The sequence below is a fragment of the Solanum stenotomum genome, chromosome 6, assembly GCF_019186545.1.
Source record: "Solanum stenotomum isolate F172 chromosome 6, ASM1918654v1, whole genome shotgun sequence".
Lineage (NCBI taxonomy): Eukaryota > Viridiplantae > Streptophyta > Magnoliopsida > Solanales > Solanaceae > Solanum > Solanum stenotomum.
In genome coordinates, this window is record NC_064287.1 from 1,496,138 (window position 1) to 1,508,223 (window position 12,086).

A 12,086-nucleotide genomic window follows, 5' to 3' on the forward strand; every position below is an offset into this window, starting at 1 on the left:
CATCATGAACTCCCATATTTTTTTTCTTGCATTTCGAGAGAGCCATAAAGGCTCAATTTCCCCTCTTTTCGAGTCGGCCAGCTACAAAAATCGACGAACAGGTCCTAGAGTTGAAAAATATGCAGCATATTGGAGAATTGAAAAGATTGGGCCAAAGCCCACTCTTTATTTTAAAAGTTGTATTTTGTTACTTTTGGGCCTAAGCCCACTTGTCTATTATCTCGTTAGACTCTAGGACAGGTGGAATTGGGCCTAAGGCCCAATAAAATTGAGATTTCTAGGATAGATATCAAGTATTGGGTCGAAGGCCCAAAAGGTATAAATCAGACCCAAATACTGGTCCAGACGGACAAAAAAAATCATACTTAGGCCCAAGTCCCTTTCCCTCTTTATTTTATTGTGTTTGTGTGTTTGTTAATATTTGTCGCTAATCTTAAGGTCAAAAAATTCAAATCTCCGAAAGACTCCCATTTTGATTTAACAATTTAACTAAATCAGTCATCGTTTAATAAGACTTAAAGAATAAATTTTGCAAACTATCTCACTTAGATAATATTCCCGTATTTTCCCCCTTTTTCCCTTTTAAAAAGGTTCTAACTATAAAAATTGTTTGATTCAAATTAAGTTAATTTTTAGTCAAATGATTAATTGCCGGATAACCGCATTAGCGGGTGTTCTAGATGCTTTTAAAACCCTACCTAGAACACTATTAAGAACCCTGAACCCCTTATAAGTTTTATTAGATTTCTGTTTTAGTCTTTTGAAAACAACAGTTTTCTTAATTTTACTTTAAAATTAAGTGGCGACTCTTAAAATCAGTCTAATTAAATTTTAAAATAAAACAATAATATTACAAACTTAACATATATCTAAATAATTAACTTTAAAATACTGAGATTTTTATATGTTCCACTGAAAATAATGGAAAAATCACATAAATACACAATTTAAGATATCATAATCTTTAATATTCCATACCATTTTAAAAAATTAGAAAAATTCTCTCTCGAATACATCTGTATCCCCTTTAGGATACATCCATATCCTTTCTCTAATACATCTCTATCCCCTCTCATATACATCTTTCTCATTAAGTAATGTATCGAATAATCAAGAAATGTATTCAAGAGCAATTAAAATATTCTAAACTTTTGTAATTGAAGAAACTTTCGAGATATAATGTAATTAGCCCAAAATGTATGTGATTTCTATAAAATGCCCTAAAATAATCCCAAGGCCTACGTTTTCCTTTTTGAGGCCCTATGTAAATGGGTTGGGCCTACGACTAACCCGACCCGTATTAATCCGCTTACCCGTTTCGAGGTTTTGGGTTTTTCTTGAAGAACACTCCATATTTCTTCCGTCATAAACCCCTTCTTCTCCTCCAATTCATTTACCAAAACCCTAACTCTCTGTAAAAATGGGTAGCAATCAAGCAGCGTTATCGTTTCTCAAATATCTTGCAATAGGCGCAGCTAGGATCGGCGTCGGAGCAGCAACTCTCAGCTCCTCCTTGTACATTGTCGACGACGGCCAACGAGCCGTACTTTTCGACCTCTTCAAAGGAATCATTGATGATGTTGTTGGTGAAGGAACTCATTTCTTAGTCCCATGGGTTCGAAAACCCTTCATCTTCGATATCCGCACAAAACCTCACACGTTCTCCTCTTTCTCCGATACAAAAGATCTCCAAATAGTCCATCTTACCCTTCGTGTTCTCTCTCGCCTAGAAGTTTTGCGTCTTCCAAAGATTTTTAAAACCCTGGGTCTCGAGGTACTGAATTCACATAATTTGTTTATAAACACTGTATAATGTATGTTACTATTGCATATAAAGGTTTTGTATCTAATATATAACTTTTTGTATTTTGTATGCTAGTGTATATATGATTAATGTTTTCATTTTACTATTACAGTATGATGAGAAGGTCCTTCCTTCCATCGGCAATGAAGTTCTCAAATCTGTCGTGGCATAATTCAACGCGGATCAGCTTCTTACTGAGCGTCCACATGTGTCTGCATTAGTTTGTGAGAGTTTGATTCATCGTGCAAAGGATTTCGACATTGAGCTTAATGATGTGGCGATAACATATTTATCATATGGTGCTAAATTCTCTAAGGCTGTGGAAAAGAAGCAGGTTGCCCAGCAGGAGGCAGAGTGGTCAAAGTTTGTTGTGATGAAGGCTGAGCAAGAGCGGAGGGCTGCAATTATTAGGGCTGAAGGAGAAAGTGAGTCCGCTAAGTTGATTTCTGATGCAACTGCAGCTGCTGGTATGGGTTTGATTGAGCTTAGGAGGATCGAGGCTTCGAGGGAGATTGCTTCGACCTTAGATAAGACTCACAATGTGTGTTACTTGCCCAAACAGAACATGCTACTGGGATTGAATGCAACACGTTGATTAGGTAAATTAGGTTTAGTATCTGTCTTTCGCATCCAGTTTTTGATATAAACGCATTGCTCTCTGAAGTTGAATATTGTGAAGTTGATATAGTACAATCTAATTGTTTGAGTAGTTACTGCATGAATCTGTGCCGAATTGGGAAATGATGAAATATAGAAGTAGGAATTAAGAGCAAAAAGGTTTTCTAACTGCCATATGTATGCCTTTTGTTTTCACCATTTCAGAAGGAATATTGATAATCTGTTTATTATCTTTACGTATGCGTTATGTGTCAAATCTTGGAATCAATCCGTCAATAGTGTGGTTGTTGCACTGTTTACTAAACACATTGGCTTTATCATGTGATGTACAAAGTCTACTCAGAGTCATCTGTAAATGCTATCAGATGAAGCCGAGTTTATGATTAAGTACAACTGCTATTCATATTATTGTACATAAGATGGAGTTTAGTTCATAATTTTTTATCATTGTAGTGAAGGATGGTAGGGGAATAGAATGTGACGGAATGTTATTATATGCAATATATGAAAGCTCAATCGAGCCTGCGTGTGTTTAGAAACTTACTTTTTTTTGGTTGAAGAATGAAGCACTAGAGAATGACCTTCTCTATTGTGATCAGTTATGTTGAATTATTCTAGATTGTATGATTTTCTTGTGTAACACGTACGTCTTCTGAAGCTTTTACTGGAGTTGTCTACCCAAACCTCCTATCAGTTGAACACGAGTTGTTTATTTAGTGAAACATATTACTCCTTACCACAATTCATGCATAGGTTACAAGCGAAAGCCTTTGGCTAAGTCTTCTTCTAATCGATTATTTCAATGTTCCGAGTTAACAATTCAATTTGAACTGAACGAATTTATGCAGTTGTATTGATATCTAAATGCAAGTATTATGTATATTGGCTCAGGGAGTGGATAACATACTCTTTGCATCATATTGGGAAAATAATTTGCCTCACATATGGTCAGTCCACAGATGAGCAGCAACTAGCAAGTACATTGCTCCGAAAAATATATTCGAAATGGTAAATGCAAAACTTGTAATTAATCAAGCATATAGATTCGTGATGTAACGTCTTGTACCAGCCAATCAAATCCTTCAAGTAGGCCTTCTCCTGTGTATGCACTACATCCCACGATTCTCCAGTGCCGGCTATTGTCCATTGCCTCCAGATTAAGCACCTAAGAATCAGAAAAAAAGAAATTATTTTCCCTGTGTGAATAATTGGCCATACACAAGCAGAGTAATATGACAACTACTACGAAATATGCAAACATACTTGGCTACAGAATGAGTACAACAACTTGTGATTATCCTTACTATTTCCCAGTGTAAGTTCACTTAAATGTACATTCAACACAGTTTTAAGGTATAATAAGGAGCATCCTTACTTTGGCAATTTCATCTGGAGAAAGAGCGCCTTGTATGTCCTACTTATTTGCAAAAATCAATAATGATGCTCATGATAGCCTCTGCCAAAGAGAAAGGAATTGTGAAGTAAAAATCATCTCATCTACTGAAAAGGTGAATAGAGGCATCACACATTTTTTTTTTGGACACATAGGCTATTTATTAGAGACACAGAAAGAAAGAGTTTTTGAAGTCTGCAATGCACACATTATTCAGCAAAAGCAATAAGCCAACAATAAGGATTATTATTTTATCCAAAACTTATTAACATAACGGTCACACATGAAGTTCAGCAATAGAAAAGAGAAGCAATATGATTTTATATATATACTTCCTCCTTCTGAAGATTATGTAGCTCGTATCTGCAATCATCTAGCCTTCTCAAATCAGAACTATCCACAATCGGTTTGCTCAAAGTAGTTTCTCCAATAAGATCGTATTGTTTTCTACCCCCCCCCNCCCCCCCCCCCCCCCCCCCGACATCCCATATATTGAGCGTATACCTGAAGAAAGAAGGGTGTGGTAGGTTGATGACACAGTAAAAACAGGCTAACAAAGATACACAAAGGATTCATCTCTCGCTGATCCCAACTTATTTAGCATTAAAACATAATCGATTCATTGATAGGCTAAACCAAGGCTTAGAAGACGATTCAAAAGGTAAAAATATCTTTAAATGACTCAATTTTGATCGTATGAAATAAAATAATCTAAATATTCATCCAACCACATGAACATTGCCTGACAAAATACATCTTGGATATGCAGGTTAGAGTTAATTGAGTAATAAGAACAATAAACAAGAACGAACATATTATTGAAACAGGACAGCAGCATGTAATCTGAGAAACAAAAACAGAGAAACCATACTTCTCATACGCGATGATTTTGATGTTGAAGCCAAGAGTTGGACTAATGACACTCGTGTCTTCCCCGTTTATTTTTAAAACTATTGTTGTCTTACCAGAGTTGTCAAGACCCCTATAGAATAAATAGAATTAATCAATATGCTATGTATACAAAATTTCCACATGTAAACAGAATTAGCTTGTGGACTTACACCATAAGGATCCACATTTCCTTTTCTTTTTGCTTCATCTTTTGAATAATGCTGAGAAGTCCCATTCTGTTTCCTGAGCAAAGTTCGATATTAATAGTGTGATGTATACAATATGTTTTGGCTCATGACTTTTTCATAGAGTCATTCTAACATATACAGTAGATAAGTGATACTATTGTCACGTTTTTTGTTATGAATCCAAACTCAAGACATAGCTCTGATGAACTCTATGTTATGGCCAAAAGATATTAATGACAAATCCTCAATTTCATTTGATGTTTCATTGCGTCATGAACTGCAAGTTAAGCTAAACTCTATCCTGCTTAATAGTGTTGGACAAAATTCATTTTTATATATCGTTGATACGATAGACATATCCAAAACTCGGCCTAAATCATCAATACAAGTCCAGTTAATTTAAATTAGCAGCACAAACCCTAATTTTAGGCACAAACAAGAGAGTCCTTCAAGCATGGTTTCTAACAGAATCTATTAGCATCGAATGACTGCTTGAATTCAAAGATTCATAATGTTGATTTATCGGATATAGTTATTATCTCGAAAAATCACTTTTTTTATTCTAAAAAATTTGAAATTAACAACAGAGATAAATTTTCTGACCTATTTCAAGGCAGTGAACTGAGATCCAACCTCGACCTCAGCCTCGGATCTGCTCTCTCGCCACCAACAGATCGAAATCTCTAGATGAATAGAAATTTTTCATGGTCACATTTCTGGTATGTGTAGAGAATATTACTTCATTGAAAATTATTAGGCCTTTCTAATTTTGAATTTGGAGTTGAAGCAATTTTGGTCATTTTATTATTATTAGTAAATAATTTTTTATATTAATTCTTGTTATGCTTGATAGATACATCTAGTTTTCAGGTTTGTGGGGGTACGAAGAGGATAGAGTGTACGTACAATTTTGTTGACTCCGTCATAGCTTGTTGTTAAAATATTTTTTGTGGCCATGATAGTTATCAAAAGGATTTAAACTTTTAAGTCATACATACTAATAGTATAAAGAATAGGCAGAATGACCTAGGAGACCCATGTACTTGGTTGCGTTTGTCAGTTGGACCCTTTTACTCATTATTTTGCCAAATGATTACTTAAACTCGATAAAACTCTATTTTTTGAACCCCTTTGACTATTGACCAAACTTATGTGACATAAAAATGAATGAGTTGGATAATTGCGTGATTACACACATTTTGCAGCAAGGGACTACAATAGTTTTATTTTTAAAAGGGAAAAAGGACAAATATATCTCCGAATTATCGTACATGGTATTTAAATACCCTTTGTTATACTTTTAGGACACCAATGCCCTTACTGTCCAAATGTTGGGTTGTATATATCCTTTGAACTAACGGGGAGACACGTGTCATAATCTTAACAACCTATCCAAAATTTATTAATCTTTTATCCATAATTTAAAAGTCCCACCCAGATAAGTATAACCCAAAAAAAAAAAGACTCATACCCAAATAAACCCATTTTCCCTTTCTTCATTGTTCCACCATCCAAACACCCCCAAGAAATAAATCAACATAAAAACTCCACTACACCATTCTTCTCTGGCGGAAGCTCCACAAACAAAATGACCCACACCCATATTATAACCGAGAAATCCCTAAGTATATATGTTCTTTTCTTGTGTAATCGATAAACCTGATGAAGGTAGCACAAAAGTGAGACAATAATTGTATGTTTGATTTTGAGAAGGATAGGGGGAAGATGGGAGAAATGACAAAGAGACTTATCGATTTATTTTGAACTCGTGAGGTTTTAGTGAGAGGTTTTGATTACTAAATCATCACCAGTTACTAAAAATTGACAACACCCAATTGTTTATAAATTTGAATAAAAAAACTTTTGTGATTACAAATCCATTTGAAGTTTGTTGGTTATGTTTGTCGGTGTTACTGGGACATCGATGAAGGAGAGACGGGTTCAAGATGGTCAAGTTTTATGGTGGCCGAAAGGTTGCTGCATCGCTAATTTCGCCAGAGCGAGGGAGGCTGAGTTAATTAGCAATTAGAAGTGATTTGGTGTGTGGAGCGAAGGAGGATGAGTTTAGTAGCAATTAGAAGTGATTTGGTTTGTGGAGCTTTGTCGAAAAAGATGAGTTGCGACAGTGTCTTGAAGTTTCGGCGTGGGGGTGGTAATTAGTTGCAGTTGGTTGATGGAACAATGAAGAATAAATTTTGTATAGACCATTAAGATTATGACACGTGCCTCTCCGTTAAATCAAAGGGTATATACAACCCAAAATTTGGACGATAAGGTCATTAGTGTTCTAAAAGTATAACGAAGGGTATTTAGATATAATTTACGTTAGTTTGGGGGTATATTTATCATTTTTCCCTTTTTAAAATATTAAAAAATAATAGTAGTAATATTTATTTATTTAAAAAAAAACAAAAATAATCTCTTCTTCTTCAGCCTTACCCACCCTTTTTTTCTTCGTCTTCCGTCCCCCAGCACACCCTTTCTCTTTTCTTCTTCTTCAGTTGAGTACTTGTTGACACCCAATTTTGGACCTCCACATTATAGATTAATCATCGAGCTTCTTCAATTTCAAGCAATTTAAAAAAAATTAGTTTTATAGAATTTCAAAAAAAAAAAAAAAATTATAATATAGTTGCAAGTTATTTTAAATAGTTGTATTATTTTATAAGTTTTAAATAATATATATGTTTTACATAATTATGTATATAATTAGTATATTTTATGATTATTCGAAAATCGTTTAAAAAAAAAAAGATTTTATATTTTAAATATTAGGGATGGTTATAATTTTGAATTAATGAGTTTTATGAAATTCAAAATACTTTCAAGCTAGGTTTAAAGTAATTTTATCATTTTTTTTAATAAATATGTATATTTTGCAATCACGTTATTTTATAAATATTTGAAAATCATCACAAAAGATTTTACATTTTAGTTAAATATTTTATTAATTTACTTTAAGTTATAGTTATAATTTTGAGTTAATTAGTCTTGTAATTGAATTAATTANTTTTTTTTTAGTACCCGCCTCATTCTATTCATCGTCTTCTTCGATCAACCCCTTCCATCACTGTCGCCATTACCATGAATTTTTTTATAAACAAAAGTTACTTAAAAATATACATCTGATTAATCCATTCTTCATTTTTATGTTCTTATATAAAATTTTCAAGATCTATTATATTTCTTGGATTATTCACAAACAAACTTTTTTTAATTTGAAATTTCTTTGATATTTGAATTTATTGATTCAAAATAAATGGAACAGATCTTCAAGTAAACCTAATGGCTAATGAATTTTTGTGTTTGATTTTTTTTTTTAGGTTTGAAAACAATGGAAAAGGTAGGAGTAGAATGCGATTTTTTTGTGGATAAAGAGTGGAAATGGAGTAGATGATGAAGTGGGAAATTGGGGAAAGGAGGAACTGCACCTTTTTAAAAATATTATTTATCCTTTTTAATAATTATTTTCTGATGTATCATTAAATATTTTGAAAAATTATGATGTGTCACTAAAAAGTTCCATGTGTAGTTGCGTGTACTACACTTTCACTAATCAAGTGAGAAAAGGGTTTAAAATATTATGTTTCGTCAAGTTTAAGTGTTCATTTGGCAAACTGGTGAGTAGGAGGATTCAGCTGACAAACTGAACCAAGTAAAATATTTTACACTATCAATACAATTTGATTGTGTATAGCAAATTATTACAGTATTTTATATTTTAGGCAACTATGTTACCCTTACTTACCTGATCTATGTTACTCGACCATTCAAAATTGTCATCAAGTGTGTGTCAAATTCTTCAAAGGTAGTGCATTTTTGGAGGATCTGACACGAGTATGGCAACATTTTCGAAGAGTCCGAACAACTTACACTATTAATGGGAATAACTTAAACTCATATTTGTTAGGCTGCACAGTTTCTTGTATTCTCTTATACAAAAAAATGAAGCATTGTGTAGTAGAGTGAAAACTTCAAAAGCTGAAAATAACTATACAATTTCAAGATGTATATACAGAACAAAGGCCTATTCAGTGGATGGTTTTATGAAAACTTTTCCTCCTTATGAGATCACCAACTTTTCGAAACAACGTTCTTTTCTTCCTGATAGGATTTCTATCATTAGCAGGGTCTTCTGATTTTAGTGATCCTCCATCATCTGAGGAGGAAGACGAGGATGATATCCGATGATGAGGAACCTTTTTTGGTGTATGGGGATCTGCCTTAGGTTTTGGTGATTCAATTATTGACCTCTCAAGTGTCTCAGCCTTTTCAGGATCCTTATCTTGGATTTTCTCTTTCAAATCTTCTTGTTCTTGTTGCAACTTGAGCTTTTTCGGAACTTGGAGTTCCTCATATCGTTCCTCTTTTTGTTCCTTATTCTTGGTGTTGAGTGATGACGAAGATTTGCTCAAAGACATGCTCAAGCCTTTTGTTTTTGGTGTTCCTCTATCATCTGGGAAAGCAAACGAGGATGCTCTCCGATGATGAGATACTTGTTTTGGTATATGGAGCTCTGATTTTGGTGATTCATTTATCTCAAATATTGTGTCCTTAAGTGCCTTGGCCTTTTTGAGATTCTCATCTTGGATTTTGGCTTCTAAATTTCCTTGTTCTTGTTGCAAATTTACACTGCTGGAAGTTTTCTTGATATGGGGATCCTCATTATGTTCCTCTTCTTGCTCCTTATCCTCGGTTTTAAGTACTGACGAAGAGAGAAACCTTTTTGACTTCTTAACGTTTTCTTGAGCTGCAACTTCATTAATCCCAAGTCGTTCGTTCTCTTGAGTAAGAAGACGAATTGATTCCTCATTTTCAGCTTTATAATCCTTGAGTTGAATGTTTTCATCTCTAGCTAGACCAGCAGCAGTATTTGCAGCGTCCGCTTCATTTATAGCCTGCTTCAATATGCCCTTCAATTTGTAAACTTCTCTCTTTGCTGCTCTAGTAATACGCTCAGCTGCTTTAAGAGACTCCGCGAGTGTAGCAGCCTCATCCTGAGCTAGCTTTTTTTCTTCTTCAACTTTCTTTATACAAGTTATGTACCTCGTCTCATTTTCAGCCAAACGCGACTCATCAAACTCTAGTCTTAATCTGTCTGTTGTTTCTCTATGTAGTTCAGTTTCCTTTTTCGCCTCATTCAAAAGCTTTTTATACCTAGCCTCGGCATTTCTAACCATATGTTTCAATTGTCCTGCCTCATCTTTTACTTGTTCGAATTCTAATTGAGAAGCACTGAGTTTCTCCTTGGCCTCATAAGCTTCAGCAGCAATTTCTTTCAACGCTAACGCTAAATCATCCAAGGCCTTTTGGCTTTTTTCTTCTGCATAAGTTGCAAATTTAAGTTCATTTCTAACCAAATGCATCTCATCACTCAATGCATTAGCTTTTGATGAAGCAAACCTCTCTCTTTCTTGGATCATAGCCAAATTCGCCTTCGCTAATCCAAGTTCAAACTTGAGGCATCCAAGTTCCTTTTCTAAAGCAATCTTTCCGCTACAAGAACCATCACAATGCCAGCTATTTTGCTCGGATGAAGACACTAGTGATTCAATCTCTTCATGAAGTAAAGATATCTCAACTTTGGATTCTTCAAGTTCAATCTTAGTTAGCTCAAATTCCCTTGTCTGTGAGGCCAATGAATCGAATATTCTAGACTCCGTTAATCTTCTATTCGCTACTTCAGCTTCTAGTTCATGAACCCTTTTCTTGAAATTGTATACTAAATCCATTGTCTGAGCTTCATGAGCTACCTCTTTCATCTGCTTAACCTCCTCCTCAAATTTTCCCATTTGATCTAGCATTTGATGATCAATTTCTACAAGCAAAAACAATCACAAATAATGAGAAGTTGCAAAGTTTTAGACAAAAGCCAATATCCATATAAACACCAAAAAGTCACTTTCCAAAAGAGAAAAACCAACGTTGAAATATAATAATCCAAACAACAACAACATATTCAGCGTAATCCCTTAGATAAAGACTAGAGATGGTAGAGTGTCCGCAGACTTTACCTTACCTCGTCAAGATAAATAGGTTATTTTTGATTGACTTTCATCTTAAAATAAAGCATTTCCAAATAGTTTGAGAATAGGAATACATAAATGAGAGCATTAACAATAACAAAATAATGTGAAAACGAGTCCAGCAGAGGAAAGAACAATAACAACAACAAAATAATACAATAACGGAAACACAAAAACAAACCAAAAAACAAGAAACTACGAGAATAATGCTACTATCACGGTAAGAAAGAAGGTCCAAGTACGACCACAGCAATAAACCCCAAGATAAAAATACAACAGAAGAATATGAAGGATGAAAAAATTATACCTTGGATATATGGCCAACCTATGAGGGATTTCTTTCAAGAACAAGAAAATAAAGCATAAATGGTTCTAACTTTTAAGGGGTTTTTTCTGGTGTCCAGTTCAAAATAAATAGACGCCAAATGTACAAATCTTTAGAAATATTCTAAAGATCAAATCATTATTCTTATGAAAACTCAAAGAACCAAGAAAAAAAAGAAAAAAGAAACCAGATAAAAACCTCAGAATTTCAAAGATAAATATATAGTGTAGAAATACATGACACTAGGAAAAACATTATGAGCCAATAAAAGTGAGTCAAAACATTGTGGCCAAAAGATTTAGATAAAAAAATTGTGTGTTATGTGTTGGAATCCCTATAAGAATTATTTTTTTGTGGGAGAGAACATTCTGGTTTTTGACAAAGTCCGAAGTTGAAGGAGGTTTGTTAGGAAGATTTGAGATAAATAGAAAAGGGAGGGGACCTTTAAAAAAGAAATTGTTGATTTGACATTCTAGAAGAGATTTACGATAACATAGGGTGTGTTTGGTATGAAGGAAAATGTTTTCCTAGAAAATATTTTCCTGGAAAATAAGTTGATTTTTGACTTATTTTCTCATGTTTGGTTGGTAAGTAGAAAATATTTTCCGGAAAAGATTTTTAGTGTTTAATTTATGAATGATTTTTTTTTTGAGAAATATCTTTTATTTTTACTAAGGTAGAAAATAATTTTTGAAATTGAAAATATTTTTTAAAAACAAACTTAAATTTTTTTTTGGGGGTGGGGTGGGATGGTGTGGTAGGCGGTGGGTTGAGGGTAGGGGTGAAATATTGAAATTTTGAAGTTGAAAATATTTTTTAAAAACAAACTTAAATTTTTTTT

General features: G+C 33.8%; 1 protein-coding gene and 2 pseudogenes across 1 annotated transcript; 1 reads left to right on the forward strand and 2 right to left on the reverse strand.

Moving 5' to 3' along the window:
• The first annotated feature begins 1,373 nt into the window (after positions 1-1,373).
• LOC125867492 (prohibitin-3, mitochondrial-like) lies at positions 1,374-2,643 on the forward strand (annotated as a pseudogene).
• Positions 2,644-3,308: 665 nt separating this feature from the next.
• LOC125867941 (ADP-ribosylation factor-like protein 2) lies at positions 3,309-5,530 on the reverse strand (annotated as a pseudogene).
• Positions 5,531-8,873: 3,343 nt separating this feature from the next.
• Positions 8,874-10,715, reverse strand: LOC125867626 (WEB family protein At5g16730, chloroplastic-like). The gene has a single exon (XM_049548184.1). It carries the CDS (start codon positions 10,696-10,698, stop codon positions 8,926-8,928), a length of 1,773 nt encoding a protein of 590 aa, XP_049404141.1. The 5' UTR covers positions 10,699-10,715; the 3' UTR covers positions 8,874-8,925.
• Positions 10,716-12,086: the final 1,371 nt, after the last annotated feature.

Coding starts and splice junctions, on each gene's coding strand:
- LOC125867626 (XM_049548184.1), bottom strand. CDS start 10,698: ATGCTAGATCAAATGGGAAAATTTGAGGAGGAGGTTAAGCAGATGAAA.